This window comes from Triticum dicoccoides, chromosome 7B, assembly GCF_002162155.2.
Source record: "Triticum dicoccoides isolate Atlit2015 ecotype Zavitan chromosome 7B, WEW_v2.0, whole genome shotgun sequence".
Taxonomy (NCBI): Eukaryota; Viridiplantae; Streptophyta; class Magnoliopsida; order Poales; family Poaceae; genus Triticum; species Triticum dicoccoides.
In genome coordinates, this window is record NC_041393.1 from 467,421,949 (window position 1) to 467,435,650 (window position 13,702).

General features: G+C 46.9%; 1 protein-coding gene across 1 annotated transcript in view; it reads left to right on the top strand.

The window, feature by feature from the left end:
* Positions 1-10,501: 10,501 nt before the first annotated feature.
* LOC119338995 (exocyst complex component EXO70E2-like) overlaps positions 10,502-13,702 on the top strand; it is a 49,439-nt gene continuing 46,238 nt past the window's right edge. Inside the window, exon 1 of the mRNA XM_037611187.1 lies at positions 10,502-10,683. Within this exon, the coding sequence (XP_037467084.1) occupies positions 10,502-10,683 (182 nt within the window). The remainder of the gene's footprint in view (positions 10,684-13,702) is intronic.

The window sequence follows — 13,702 nt, forward strand, 5'->3', positions numbered from 1 at the left end:
TGGGCCTAATGCATTTTAACAGATCCAAAACAACATTTAAAATGCCCTATTCATTTTTGAATAAATTCAAATGGATTCCAAAATTGTCCAAACTTTTTGTGGCAGAGCACAATACTCCATAGTATTTTTTTTGGCCAGGCACACAATTTTGCTAAGTCATCTGGTGGCTAGTATAACTGCAAAAGCCTACCGCTAAAATAAAACAGAAAAAAGGAAAAGGGCTAAACAGGACTGGGCCTAAGTGCATAGTGGCACGGCCCAGCCCAGTGGCCTCTTTCTCCCTCCTCCCTCTCTCTCACCTGTCCGTGTCGGCTGCGCCGTGGCTGGGCGTGCTCGCCAAGCAGCCAGCGACACAACAACGGCCACCGACAGCAGAGGGGATAAGGACCCCCCCTCCCCCCTCATCCACTCCCCCTGGATGCCTCACCACTCTTCCCCCTCCCTCCGTCGCTCTCTGCCTCATTTTCCCATCTCACCCGAGTGCCACCATGGCCTCACCGTCATAGAACTCGCGGCCACCGCGACCTCCTCGCCTCACCACCATGCCAGCTCGCTCCACCTCCGTCCGCTATGTCGTATGCAACCACCGGAGTAACACGGGAGCCACCACAGCGAGGGGATCGAGCTCTTCCACGTCTTCGGTCGCCGGCGATCCTCCTCCTTCTCCGGCGACTCTGCTGCTCCTAAGCTTCCAAGGGTCGTCGGCGTGCTACTCGGTGAGCTCCTCCGCCTCCTATTTTCCTCCGTTAGCTCCCTCGCGCGCCATAGCTAGCTCACCATAGTGCCGTGCTCTGGTTGTAAAACTCTGGTGGAAGCGTTAAACCCTTTGCTCGGGCCGCGTGTGTATATATATGCAATATGCCGTGGCTTACAAGAACTGATCGATAGAGATCGATCGTGATTGTTACAGGAGGTTGGAAGAGATAAAACAGAAGAAGAGATAGAAAGAGATACAAGTTAAACAACTTTCCTATCTCTATACAATATCTTCTAACACTCCCCCTCAATCTAAACCTCAGGAAACTTGCGCAAGGTTAAGATTGTACTTGAACTCATCCAACCTCCTCATAGTAAGAGGTTTTGTGAAGCCATCAGCTAGTTGATCTCCCGTAGGTATAAACCAAATATCAAGTAGCTTTCGAGCTACTCTTTCTCTGACAAAGTGGAAATCAACTTCAATATGTTTGGTGCGTGCATGGAAAACATGATTAGCTGAAAGATAGGTTGCTCCAATATTATCACACCATAATCTAGCAGCTTGTGGAGCCTTGATTCCAAGTTCATAGAGCAATGTCTGTATCCACATTACTTCTGCTGTAGCATTTGCCAAAGCTTTATACTCAGCCTATGTACTTGACCTTGAGACAGTAGCCTGTTTTCTTGCACTCCATGATATGAGATTAGTTCCCAGAAACACAGCAAAACCACCTGTAGACCTTCTATCATCAGCACACCCTGCCCAGTCTGCATCAGAATAAGCAGTGACAAGTAGAGATGGAGACTTGGTAATCTGAAGTCCAAGTCCTTCAGTAAACTTAAGATACCTTAAAATCCTCTTAACTGCAGTCCAGTGAGTTGTTCTAGGTGCATGTAAATACTGACATACCTTATTCACAGAGTAAGAAATATCAGGACGTGTAAGAGTCAGATATTGTAAAGCACCCACAACACTTCTATAATTTGTTGTATCTTCTGACCCAAGTGCTTCTCCACTCTCAATTGTAAGTTTTTCAGAAGTTGAAATTGGTGTACTCACAGGTTTGCAATTGTGCAGCCCTAGTCTCTTGAGTATATCAGCAGTGTACTTTTCTTGTGTAAGAAGAATACCATCTTTGACTCGTTTGACTTCTATGCCAAGAAAGTAGTGAAGATCACCCAAGTCCTTGAGAGCAAATTACAACTTTAGATATTTGAGCAAACAAGTGGTAACATCTGAACTTGAGCTTGCAACAATTATATCATCAACATAAACAAGTACAAATATAGTGATCTTGTCTTTATGATAAAAGAACAATGAAGTGTTAGCTTTAGATGGTGTAAATCCAAGTTGTTGCAACTTCATACTCAACCTTGAATACCAAGCTCTTGGGGCTTGTTTCAGACCATACAAAGCTTCATCCAACTTACAAACATAATGTGGTGTGCTGTGATTCTCATATCCAGGTGGCTGCCGCATGAACACTTCTTCCTCAAGAACACCATGAAGAAACGCGTTCTGAACATCTAGCTGTCGTAAACTCCATCCTCTGGAAATAGCAATATACAAGACAAGTCGAATAGTAGCTGCCTTTGAAGGAAATATGCCCTAGAGGCAATAATAAAGTTATTATTTATTTCCTCATATCATGATAAATGTTTATTATTCATGCTAGAATTGTATTAACCGGAAACATGATACATGTGTGAATATATAGACAAACATATAGTCACTAGTATGCCTCTACTTGACTAGCTCATTAATCAAAGATGGTTATGTTTCCTAACCATAGACATGTGTTGTCATTTGATTAATGGGATCACATCATTAGGAGAATGATGTGATTGACATGACCCATTCCGTTAGCCTAGCACTTGATCGTTTAGTATATTGCTATTGCTTTCTTCATGACTTATACATGTTCCTGAAACTATGAGATTATGCAACTCCCGTTTACCGGAGGAACACTTTGGGTGCTACCAAACGTCACAACGTAACTAGGTGATTATAAAGGAGAACTACAGGTGTCTCCAAAGGTAGATGTTGGGTTGGCGTATTTCGAGATTAGGTTTTGTCACTCCGACTGTCGGAGAGGTATCTTTGGGCCCTCTCGGTAATGCACATCACTATAAGCCTTGCAAGCAATGTGACCAATGAGTTGGTTACGGAATGATGCATTACGTAACGAGTAAAGAGACTTGCCGGTAACGAGATTGAACTAGGTATTGGATACCGACGATCGAATCTCGAGCAAGTAATATACCGATGACAAAGGGAATAATGTATGTTGTTATGCGGTTTGACCGATAAAGATCTTCGTAGAATATGTAGGAACCAATATGGGCATCCAGGTTCCGCTATTGGTTATTGACCGAGAATAGTTCTAGGTCATGTCTACATAGTTCTCGAACCCATAGGGTCCGCACGCTTAACGTTACGATGACAGTTTTATTATGAGTTTATAAGTTTTGATGTACCAAAGTTTGTTCAGAGTCCCGGATGAGATCACGGACATGACGAGGAGTCTCAAAATGGTCGAGGCATAAAGATTGATATATTGGACGACTATATTCGGACACCGGAAGTGTTCCGGATGTTTTCGGAGAAAACCGGAGTGCCGGAGGGTTACCGGAACCCCCCGGGAGAGTTAATGGGCCACATAGGGCTTAGTGGGAAGAGAGAGGGGCGGCCAGGGTGGGCCGCGCGCCCCCTCTCCCTCTGGTCCGAATTGGACTAGGAGGGGGGCGGCGCCCCCCTCTTTCCTTCCCCCTCTCCCCCTTCCTTCCCCCTCCTAGTAGGAGTAGGAAAAGGGGAGTCCTACTCCAACTAGGAGGAGGAGGACTCCTCCTGGTGCGCCCCCCTTGGGCCGGCCGGCCTCCCCCCTTGCTCCTTTATATACGGGGGCGGGGGGGGCACCCCATAGACACACAAGTTGATCTACGGATCGTTCCTTAGCCGTGTGCGGTGCCCCCCTCCACCATATTCCACCTCGGTCATATCGTCGCGGAGTTTAGGCGAAGCCCTGCGCCGGTAGAACATCATCATCGTCACCACGCCGTCGTGCCGATGGAACTCATCCCCGAAGCTTTGCTGGATCGGAGCCCAGGGATCATCATCGAGCTGAACGTGTGCTGAACTCGGAGGTGCCGTACGTTCGGTACTTGGATCGGTCGGATCGTGAAGACGTACGACTACATCAACCGCGTTGTGCTAACGCTTCCGCTTACGGTCTACGAGGGTACGTGGACAACACTCTCCCCTCTCGTTGCTATGCCATCACCATGATCTTGCGTGTGCGTAGGAAATTTTTTGAAATTACTATGTTCCCCAACAGTGGCATCCGAGCCTAGGTTTTATGCGTTGATGTTATATGCACGAGTAGAACACAAGTGAGTTGTGGGCGATACAAGTCATACTGCTTACCAGCATGTCATACTTTGGTTCGGCGGTATTGTGAGATGAAGCGGCCCGGACCGACATTACGTGTACGCTTACGCGAGACTGGTTTCACTGTTACGAGCACTCGTGCTTAAAGGTGGCTGGCGGGTGTCTGTCTCTCTCACTTTAGCTGAATCGAGTGTGGCTACGCCCGGTCCTTGCGAAGGTTAAAACAACACTAACTTGACGAACTATCATTGTGGTTTTGATGCGTAGGTAAGAACGGTTCTTGCTCAGCCCGTAGCAGCCACGTAAAATTTGCAACAACAAAGTAGAGGACGTCTAACTTGTTTTTGCAGGGCATGTTGTGATGTGATATGGTCAAGACGTGATGCTATATTTTATTGTATGAGATGATCATGTTTTGTAACTGAAGTTATCGGCAACTGGCAGGAGCCATATGGTTGTCGCTTTATTGTATGAAATGCAAACGCCATGTAATTGCTTTACTTTATCACTAAGCGGTAGCGATAGTCGTAGAAGTAATAGATGGCGTAACGACAACGATGCTACGATGGAGATCAAGGTGTCGCGCCGGTGACGATGGTGATCACGATGGTGCTTCGAAGATGGAGATCACAAGCACAAGATGATGATGGCCATATCATATCACTTATATTGATTGCATGTGATGTTTATCCTTTATGCATCTTATCTTGGTTTGATTGACGGTAGCATTTTAAGGTGATCTCTCACTAAAATTATCAAGAAGTGTTCTCCCTGAGTATGCACCATTGCCAAAGTTCGTCTTGCCCAGACACCACGTGATGATCGGGTGTGATAAGCTCTACGTCCATCTACAACGGGTGCAAGCCAGTTTTGCACACGCAGAATACTCAGGTTAAACTTGACGAGCCTAGCATATGCAGATATGGCCTCGGAACACGGAGACCGAAAGGTCGAGCGTGAATCATATAGTAGATATGATCAACATAATGATGTTCACCATTGAAAACTACTCCATCTCACGTGATGATCGGTTATGGTTTAGTTGATTTGGATCACGTGATCACTTAGATGACTAGAGAGATGTCTGTCTAAGTGGGAGTTCTTAAGCAATATGATTAATTGAACTTAAATTTATCATGAACTTAGTACCTGATAGTATTTTGCTTGTCTATGTTTGTTGTAGATAGATGGCTCGTGCTGTTGTTCCGTTGAATTTTAATGCGTTCCTTGAGAAAGCAAAGTTGAAAGATGATGGTAGCAATTACACGGACTGGGTCCGTAACTTGAGGATTATCCTCATTGCTGCACAGAAGAATTACGTCCTGGAAGCACCGCTGGGTGCCAGGCCTGCTGCTGATGCAACTGACGACGTTAAGAACGTCTGGCAGAGCAAAGTTGATGACTACTCGATAGTTCAATGTGCCATGCTTTACGGCTTAGAACCGGGTCTTCAACGACGTTTTGAACGTCATGGAGCATATGAGATGTTCCGGGAGTTGAAGTTAATATTTCAAGCAAATGCCCGGATTGAGAGATATGAAGTCTCCAATAAGTTCTACAGCTGCAAGATGGAGGAGAATAGTTCTGTCAGTGAGCATATACTCAAAATGTCTGGGTATAATAATCACTTGATTCAACTGGGAGTTAATCTTCCGGATGATAGCATCATTGACAGAATTCTCCAATCACTGCCACCAAGCTACAAGAGCTTCGTGATGAACTATAATATGCAAGGGATGAACAAGACAATTCCTGAGCTCTTCGCAATGCTAAAAGCTGCGAAGGTAGAAATCAAGAAGGAGCATCAAGTGTTGATGGTCAACAAGACCATTAGTTTCAAGAAAAAGGGCAAAGGAAAGAAGAAGGGGAACTTCAAGAAGAACGGCAAGCAAGTTGTTGTTCAAGAGAAGAAACCCAAGTCTGGACCTAAGCCTGAAACTGAGTGCTTCTACTGCAAGCAGACTGGACACTGGAAGCGGAACTAAGGTATATGTGATATGCATGTTATTGATGTGTACCTTACTAGAGCTCGTAGTAGCACCTGGGTATTTGATACTGGTTCTGTTGCTAATATTTGCATTACGTAACGAGTAAAGAGACTTGCCGGTAACGAGATTGAACTAGGTATTGGATACCGATGATCGAATCTCAGTCAAGTAACATACCGATGACAAAGGGAATAACGTATGTTGTTATGCGGTTTGACCGATAAAGATTTTCGTAGAATATGTAGGAACCAATATCGGCATCCAGGTTCCGCTATTGGTTATTGACCGAGAATAGTTCTAGGTCATGTCTACATAGTTCTCGAACCCGTAGGGTCCGCACGCTTAATGTTACGATGATAGTTTTATTATGAGTTTATAAGTTTTGATGTACCGAAGTTTGTTCGGAGTCCCAGATGTGATCACAGACATGACGAGGAATCTCGAAATGGTGGAGACATAAAGATTGATATATTGGACGATTATATTCGGACACCAGAAGTGTTCCGGACGTTTTCGGAGAAAACCGGAACCCTGGGTGGGCCGCCTGGGCCTTAGTGGGAAGAGAGAGGGGCGGCCAGGGTGGGCCGCGCGTGCCCTCTCCCTCTGGTCCGAATTGGACTAGGTGGGGGGCGGCTCCCCCCTCTTTCCTTCCCCTTCTCCCCCTTCCTTCCCCCTCCTAGTAGGAGTAGGAAAAGGGGAGTCCTACTCCTACTAGGAGGAGGACTCCTCCTCCTGGCGCGCCCCCTTTGGGCCGGCCGGCCTCCCCCCTTGCTCCTTTATATACGGGGCGGGGGGGCACCCCATAGACACACAAGTTGATCTACGGATCGTTCCTTAGCCGTGTGCGGTGCCCCCCTCCACCATATTCCACCTCGGTCATGTCGTCGAGTTTAGGCGAAGCCCTGCGCCGGTAGAACATCATCATCGTCACCATGCCGTCGTGCTGACGGAACTCATCCCCGAAGCTTTGCTGGATCGAAGCCCGGGGATCGTCATCGAGCTGAACGTGTGCTGAACTCGGAGGTGCCGTACGTTCGGTACTTGGATCGGTCGGATCGTGAAGACGTACGACTACATCAACCGCGTTGTGCTAACGCTTCCGCTTATGGTCTACGAGGGTACGTGGACAACACTCTCCCCTCTCGTTGCTATGCCATCACCATGATCTTGCGTGTGCGTAGGAAAAATTTTGAAATTACTACGTTCCCCAACAACCTTGACAACAAGACTAAAAGTATCTTCATAATCAATACCAAATCTCTGCTTAAAACCTTTGGCAACTAATCTAGCCTTGTACCCGTCTATACTTCCATCAGATTTTCTTTTTATCTTATATACCCATTTGTTGTCTATAACATTGCTACCTTGCCTTGAAGGTACTAAGTGCCAAGTTCTATTTTTCATGAGTGCATCATATTCTTTATCCATAGCCTCCTTCCAATCTTTATGTGCTAGAGCATCATGCAAATTATTTGGTTCACCAACAGTACTAAGAAAAGCAATGTTTGCCTCTGTCATACCGTATCGTACCATCAGTATACTCTTTATTTTTGACGATACCTGACTGTGACCGTGTGTGACAACGGGGAGCCGGAGATAGAGCTGTTGATGTAGGCGAACCATCCACAGAAGATCCCAGCGCCAAAGATCCCAGCGCTGGATCCAAGAAAGATTCTGCACCGGCTGCTGTGCCTGTCCCCCTGTCGCCAGCCGCATCTGCGTCAGCCTACGAACAAGTGGCGGTCGGTGATAGGTGCGCGCTTGCCCGCGATGATAGGAGCCCATCCGCGCCACGCGGTGATACGCGCTCTCCCGCCTGCGGTGATAAGCGCTCGTCTGCGTCCGTGCCGCGCGATGATAAGCGTCCGCCCGCGCCCTGCGGTGATAGGCGCGCGCCCGTGACTGGACTAGCAGGCTCCACCAAGTGGGGGTTATCAGCCACGCGCGCGCATGCACCCGCGCCTGGGCTGGCGGCCTCGTCCAACCGTGCATCGGGTGCAGAGGAGAGCGATCCTCCTGGGATCGTGCGCCGCTGGCGCAAGGATCGGCTTCGGATCCAGCGCCGCTGTCAGCAGGATCAACATGGGATCACGTGTGTGTCTCGTGCTGATCTGTGCACATAAAATGATGACCAAAATCTGCAGAATCACAATTTTCATTGGAACTTTTCACAAGGTCAGCATTAATTAGTTCACCCTCGTGACCTGGAAGAAGATCTATTTCAGCACGGAGGAGAGCTCCTGCATTTGGATGAAGCTGGGCAAAAGGAAAGAGATTTTCATCAAAAACAACGTCTCTAGAAATATAGATACGTCCAGTAGCAACTTGTAGGCACTTATAACCTTTGTGAAGATTACTATGGCCAATAAAAACACATTGAGTTGAACGAAACTCAAGTTTATGATGATTATAAGGACGAAGATTGGGGTAGCATGCACACCCAAAAGTTTTGAGAGAATTATAATCTGGTTTTTGATTATAGAGACGTTCCAAAGGAGTAGAATTGGCAATGACTTTGCTAGGCAATCGATTAATAAGATATGTGGCAGTGATGAAAGCTTCATCCCAATATTTAAGAGGCATAGAAGCGTGAGCAAGTAAAGATAGACCAACTTCAACAATATGACGATGTTTTCTCTCTGCAGAGCCATTCTGTTGATGGGCATGAGGACAAGAGACATGGTGTGCAATACCAATACTACGAAAGAAAGAGTTGAGCTTCTCATACTCCCCTCCCCAGTCACTTTGGACTGTCAAAATGTCTTTCAACAAGTTTTTGAAACTCTTGGAATACGGAAAAAACTTCAGATTTATACTTGAGTAAGTAAATCCAAGTAAACTTGCTATAATCATCAATGAAACTGACATAATATTTCTTTCGTCCAAAAGAATCACGGGCATGGCCCCATACATCACTGAAAATAAGCTCTAAAGGAGCATGAGAAACACTACTTGATCTAGGATAGGGAAGTTGGTGACTCTTGGCACATTGACAAGCTTCACAAGCTGAATCACTAAGAGGACTATGAGACAAAGAAAGATTGCCTTTATTGATAACTTGCTTAACTATGACTGAGGAAGGATGTCCTAATCGTTGATGCCACCTTGCCAAAGAGGGCTTGATGACAGAGTAGACCTGACGATGCTTGCGACTAAGTGCTCCGGATGTGATGGGGTAGAGGCCTCCAATGCATCTACCGTGGTGTAGAAGTTCCCTCGTTGCCCGATCCTTTATAAAAAAGTAACGAGGGTGAGTTCCAAAGAAGACATTATTATCAGTGGCTAAACGAGACATGGAAGCAAGATTTTTGTCGGCTTGAGGCACATGAAGAACATCTTTCAGAACAAGATCACGTTTAAGCATAGGTGAATTAATAAAAGCTTGACCAATGTGTTGGATATCCATACCTCCACCGCTTGCGGTGTGAATCTGATCATTGCCGTGATACTTTTCACGAAGAGCGAGCTGCTCTAGCTCACTTGTGACATGATCCGTGGCGCCGGAATCAACATACCACACGCCATCTCCTCCTTGTTCATGCATGGCTGCAGCAACATGTTTAGCATCGGGAACGTAGTCCTCATCATAGCGGTGCCAGCAGTCCATAACCTCATGGCCGGCCTTCTTGCAGAGTTGACACCGAGGGCGACCATGAGAGGACGAGGAGGGGCGGCGGCTAGTGTTGTTGCTGAAGCCACCACCCCTGATCTGTTGCCAGAGTTGTTGTAGTTGTCGCCGCCTCCGGCGTTGCTATAGTGATTGTTGTAGCTGCTGTCCTGGGAGTTGTCGTGCCCGCGCCCACCGCCGCGTTGCGCGTGGTGACCGCGCCCACGGCCGCGGCCACGCGAGACGGCGTTGGCGGAGGATTGACGGAAGCTGGCGCCATGGAGGAGGCTGAGGCGGGCGTCGAAGCTTAGGAGCTGGCTGTATAGCTCCTGGACAGTGATCGGCTCCACCCGAGCTGCAAGGGCCGAGACTACTGGATTGTAGTCGATGTCCAGCCCGGCCAAGATCTTGGACACGATCTCCGGATCGGAGAGCGCGGCAGCGGTGCAGGCAACTTCATCTGTTAGGCTCTTAATCTTTCCAAGATATTCGGCCATAGTCATGTTACCTTTTTGAAGATTCGTAAGCTCGATGCGGGTATTGATGGCTTGGGCTTGGCTCTGGGTGAAAAACATGTCATGGATGGTGCGCTAGACTTCGGACGGCGTCTGCAGCGTGGCGACTTGTGCAAGAATGTCGCGGGAGAGGGAGCCCATCAAGTAGCCTTGGAGCTGTTGCTGTTGTGCAAACCAGAGGGATCTGGCAAAGTTCAGTACCTGTTGTTCTTTTCCTTCCTTGGTGATGGTGAGGGTGGCCGGCGGTGCCGGACTCTTCGCGTCAAGATGGTGTTCCATCTGCGCTCCCTTGATCTATGGTAGGACGATGGCCTTCCAGAGCAGAAAGTTGCCCCTCATCAGCTTCTCTTGCGGCGGCGATCCGAGGAAGGAGGTGGTTGGGTTGGAGGTGGATGATGACGCAAACGTGGAGGACGAGGAGGTGGTGAGCGCACCCATGGTGCTGGGCATCATGGCTGCGGTGGTGGTGGACATGGCTGCGGTCGCCTGGTAGCTAGATGCGATCTCTATCCAATCTATCGAGGAAGAGGCTCTGTTACCATGTAAAACTCTGGTGGAAGCGTTAAACCCTTTGCTTCGGCCGTGTGTGTATATATATGCAATATGCTGTGGCTTACAAGAACCAATCGATAGAGATCGATGGTGATTGTTACAGGAGGTTGGAAGAGATAAAACAGAAGAAGAGATAGAAAGAGATACAAGTTAAACAGCTTTCCTATCTCTATACAATATCTTCTAACACTGGTCGCCGCTGTGCACTTCGTCGTCGTGGATAGAGCCGCCATTACACTCGCCCGAGCCCACGGTCGAGCTCCTGGCGCTCGCAGGAGCTCAACGAACACGAGCGCGTGCTTCGTCGTGCCCATGCATGCGCTCAAGCAGTCCCGCGCGGCCTCGCTCGCTCGCTGTCGTTGCCTCGTTGTTTCGCCTCCGCCCCTCCACTTGCTGCTGATGCCCGCTATGTTTAGCCGCCGCCGCTGCTCTTACTTCTACTGCTGCTCATTGCTTGCCATGGCCGTGTGTGTGCGTGCTCTATGTGTGTGTGCAGCGTGTGTGTGCTCGTTGTGCGTGCATGCAGTGTGTGCGTACAGTGCGTGTGTGTGTGCTGAGTGTGTGGTTGCGCCCACCTCCGGCCTCGCCCGCCTTCGGCTGGCCTCGCCGCGCCGCCGCTGCCACTCCCTGCTGCTGCTCTGCCCACTGCACTGGGATGCTGCTCCTCTGCTACAGTAACATTCAGCTTTGCAACTTTTACACTAACTAGCCCTCTTGACAGCCCCAAACAGCAACTAAACAAAAGTTAATATGAGTAAAGTTCATATGGGTGTGTAGTACACTTGAGTTCAATACTTTCCATTGGACCAACTCCAAAAGTCACCTAGATTAATTCCCATGAAAATGACAAAAGTCTATGTTCAGTTAACAGAAAAGACTGAAAACAGAGTTATTGTGTTACGTACTTTAGAACAGAAAATAAACAGGATACATGGTTCTAAAAGAGATGCAATTGACATCATCATGTAGATCACAGAAAATTGGTCAAGATTGGTATTAGGCACCAATTCATAAGATGGGCAGAACACTAGTTATAGCCTCTGGAAAACAGCTAAGTGAAGTTTAAAGACTGAACTATTCTCAGACTTGGCCAATTTTCAAGATTTTCAAATAACTATTTAAATCTTCGGAAATTCGTAGAAAATAAACCATAGCTCGGATCGAAAAATTTCTACATGAAAGTTGATCAGAAAAAGGAGACGAATCCGACCGTGCCATATGTTTCCTTGTCGGGACCATCTACGAAGGTGAACCCGCAACTTTTTTCCCGTTTCCGGTAGATGAATAGTGCATGCGTTAGCATAGCATGCTTTGTGTTGCCTGATCTTGTACCCTGCTATTGTTACATACCTGTTTATCCTAAACTGCTTAGTATAGGCTGGTTAGAGACCCATCAGAGACTCCATGTTGACCCAACTGCCCCGCTGGGTTATCAGAAGATCCGATCAACAGGATTGAAGACCAGGCCCCGGCACCGCACAACACTCCCCTTAGTTGTACGACACCGCGGCGTTACTATCGAGTGCCGAGGGTGATACCACGTTAGTGAAGGAAATATGCCCTAGAGGCAATAATAAAGTTATTTATTTCCTTATTTCATGATAAATGTTTATTATTCATGCTAGAATTGTATTAACCGGAAACATAATACATGTGTGAATACATAGACAAACATAGTGTCACTAGTATGCCTCTACTTGACTAGCTCGTTAATCAAAGATGGTTAAGTTTCCTAACCATAGACATGAGTTGTCATTTGATTAACGGGATCACATCATTAGGAGAATGATGTGATTGACTTGACCCATTCCGTTAGCTTAGCACTTCTGGAGGAAATATGCCCTAGAGGCAATAATAAAGTTATTATTTATTTCCTCATATCATGATAAATGTTTATTATTCATGCTAGAATTGTATTAACCGGAAACATAATACATGTGTGAATACATAGACAAACACAACGTCACTAGTATGCCTCTACTTGACTAGCTTATTGATCAAAGATGGTTATGTTTCCTAACCATAGACATGTGTTGTCATTTGATTAATGAGATCACATCAATAGGAGAACGATGTGATTGACATGACCCAATCCGTTAGCATAGCACTTGATCGTTTAGTATATTGCTATTGCTTTCTTCATGACTTATACATGTTCCTATAACTATGAGATTATGCAACTCCCGTTTATCGGAGGAACACTTTGGGTACTACCAAACGTCACAACGTAACTGGGTGATTATAAAGGAGTACTAAAGGTGTCTCCAAAGGTACATGTTGGGTTGGCGTATTTCGAGATTAGGTTTTGTCACTCCGATTGTCGGAGAGGTATCTCTGGGCCCTCCCGGTAATGCACATCACTATAAGCCTTGCAAGCAATGTAGCTAATGAGTTAGTTACGGAATGATGCATTATGTAACGAGTAAAGAGACTTGCCGGTAACAAGATTGAACTAGGTATTGGATACTGACGATCGAATCTCGGGCAAGTATAATACCGATGACAAAGGGAACAACGTATGTTGTTATGCGGTTTGACCGATAAAGATCTTCATAGAATATGTAGGATGCAATATGGGCATCCAGGTCCCGCTATTGGTTATTGACCGAGAATAGTTCTAGGTCATGTCTACATAGTTCTCAAACCCGTAGGGTCCGCACGCTTAACGTTACGATGACAGTTTTATTATGAGTTTATAAGTTTTGATGTACCGAAGTTTGTTCGGAGTCCCGGATGTGATCAACATGACGAGGAGTCTCGAAATGGTCGAGACATAAAGATTGATATATTGGACGACTATATTCGGACACCGGAAGTGTTCCGGGTGATTTCGGAAAAAACCGGAGTGCCGGAGGGGTTACCGGAACCCCCCGGGGAAGTATTGGGCCTTAGTGGGCCTGAGGGGAGAGAAAGGGCAGCAGCCCAGGAGGTGGCGCCCCCCCCCATGAGGAGTCCG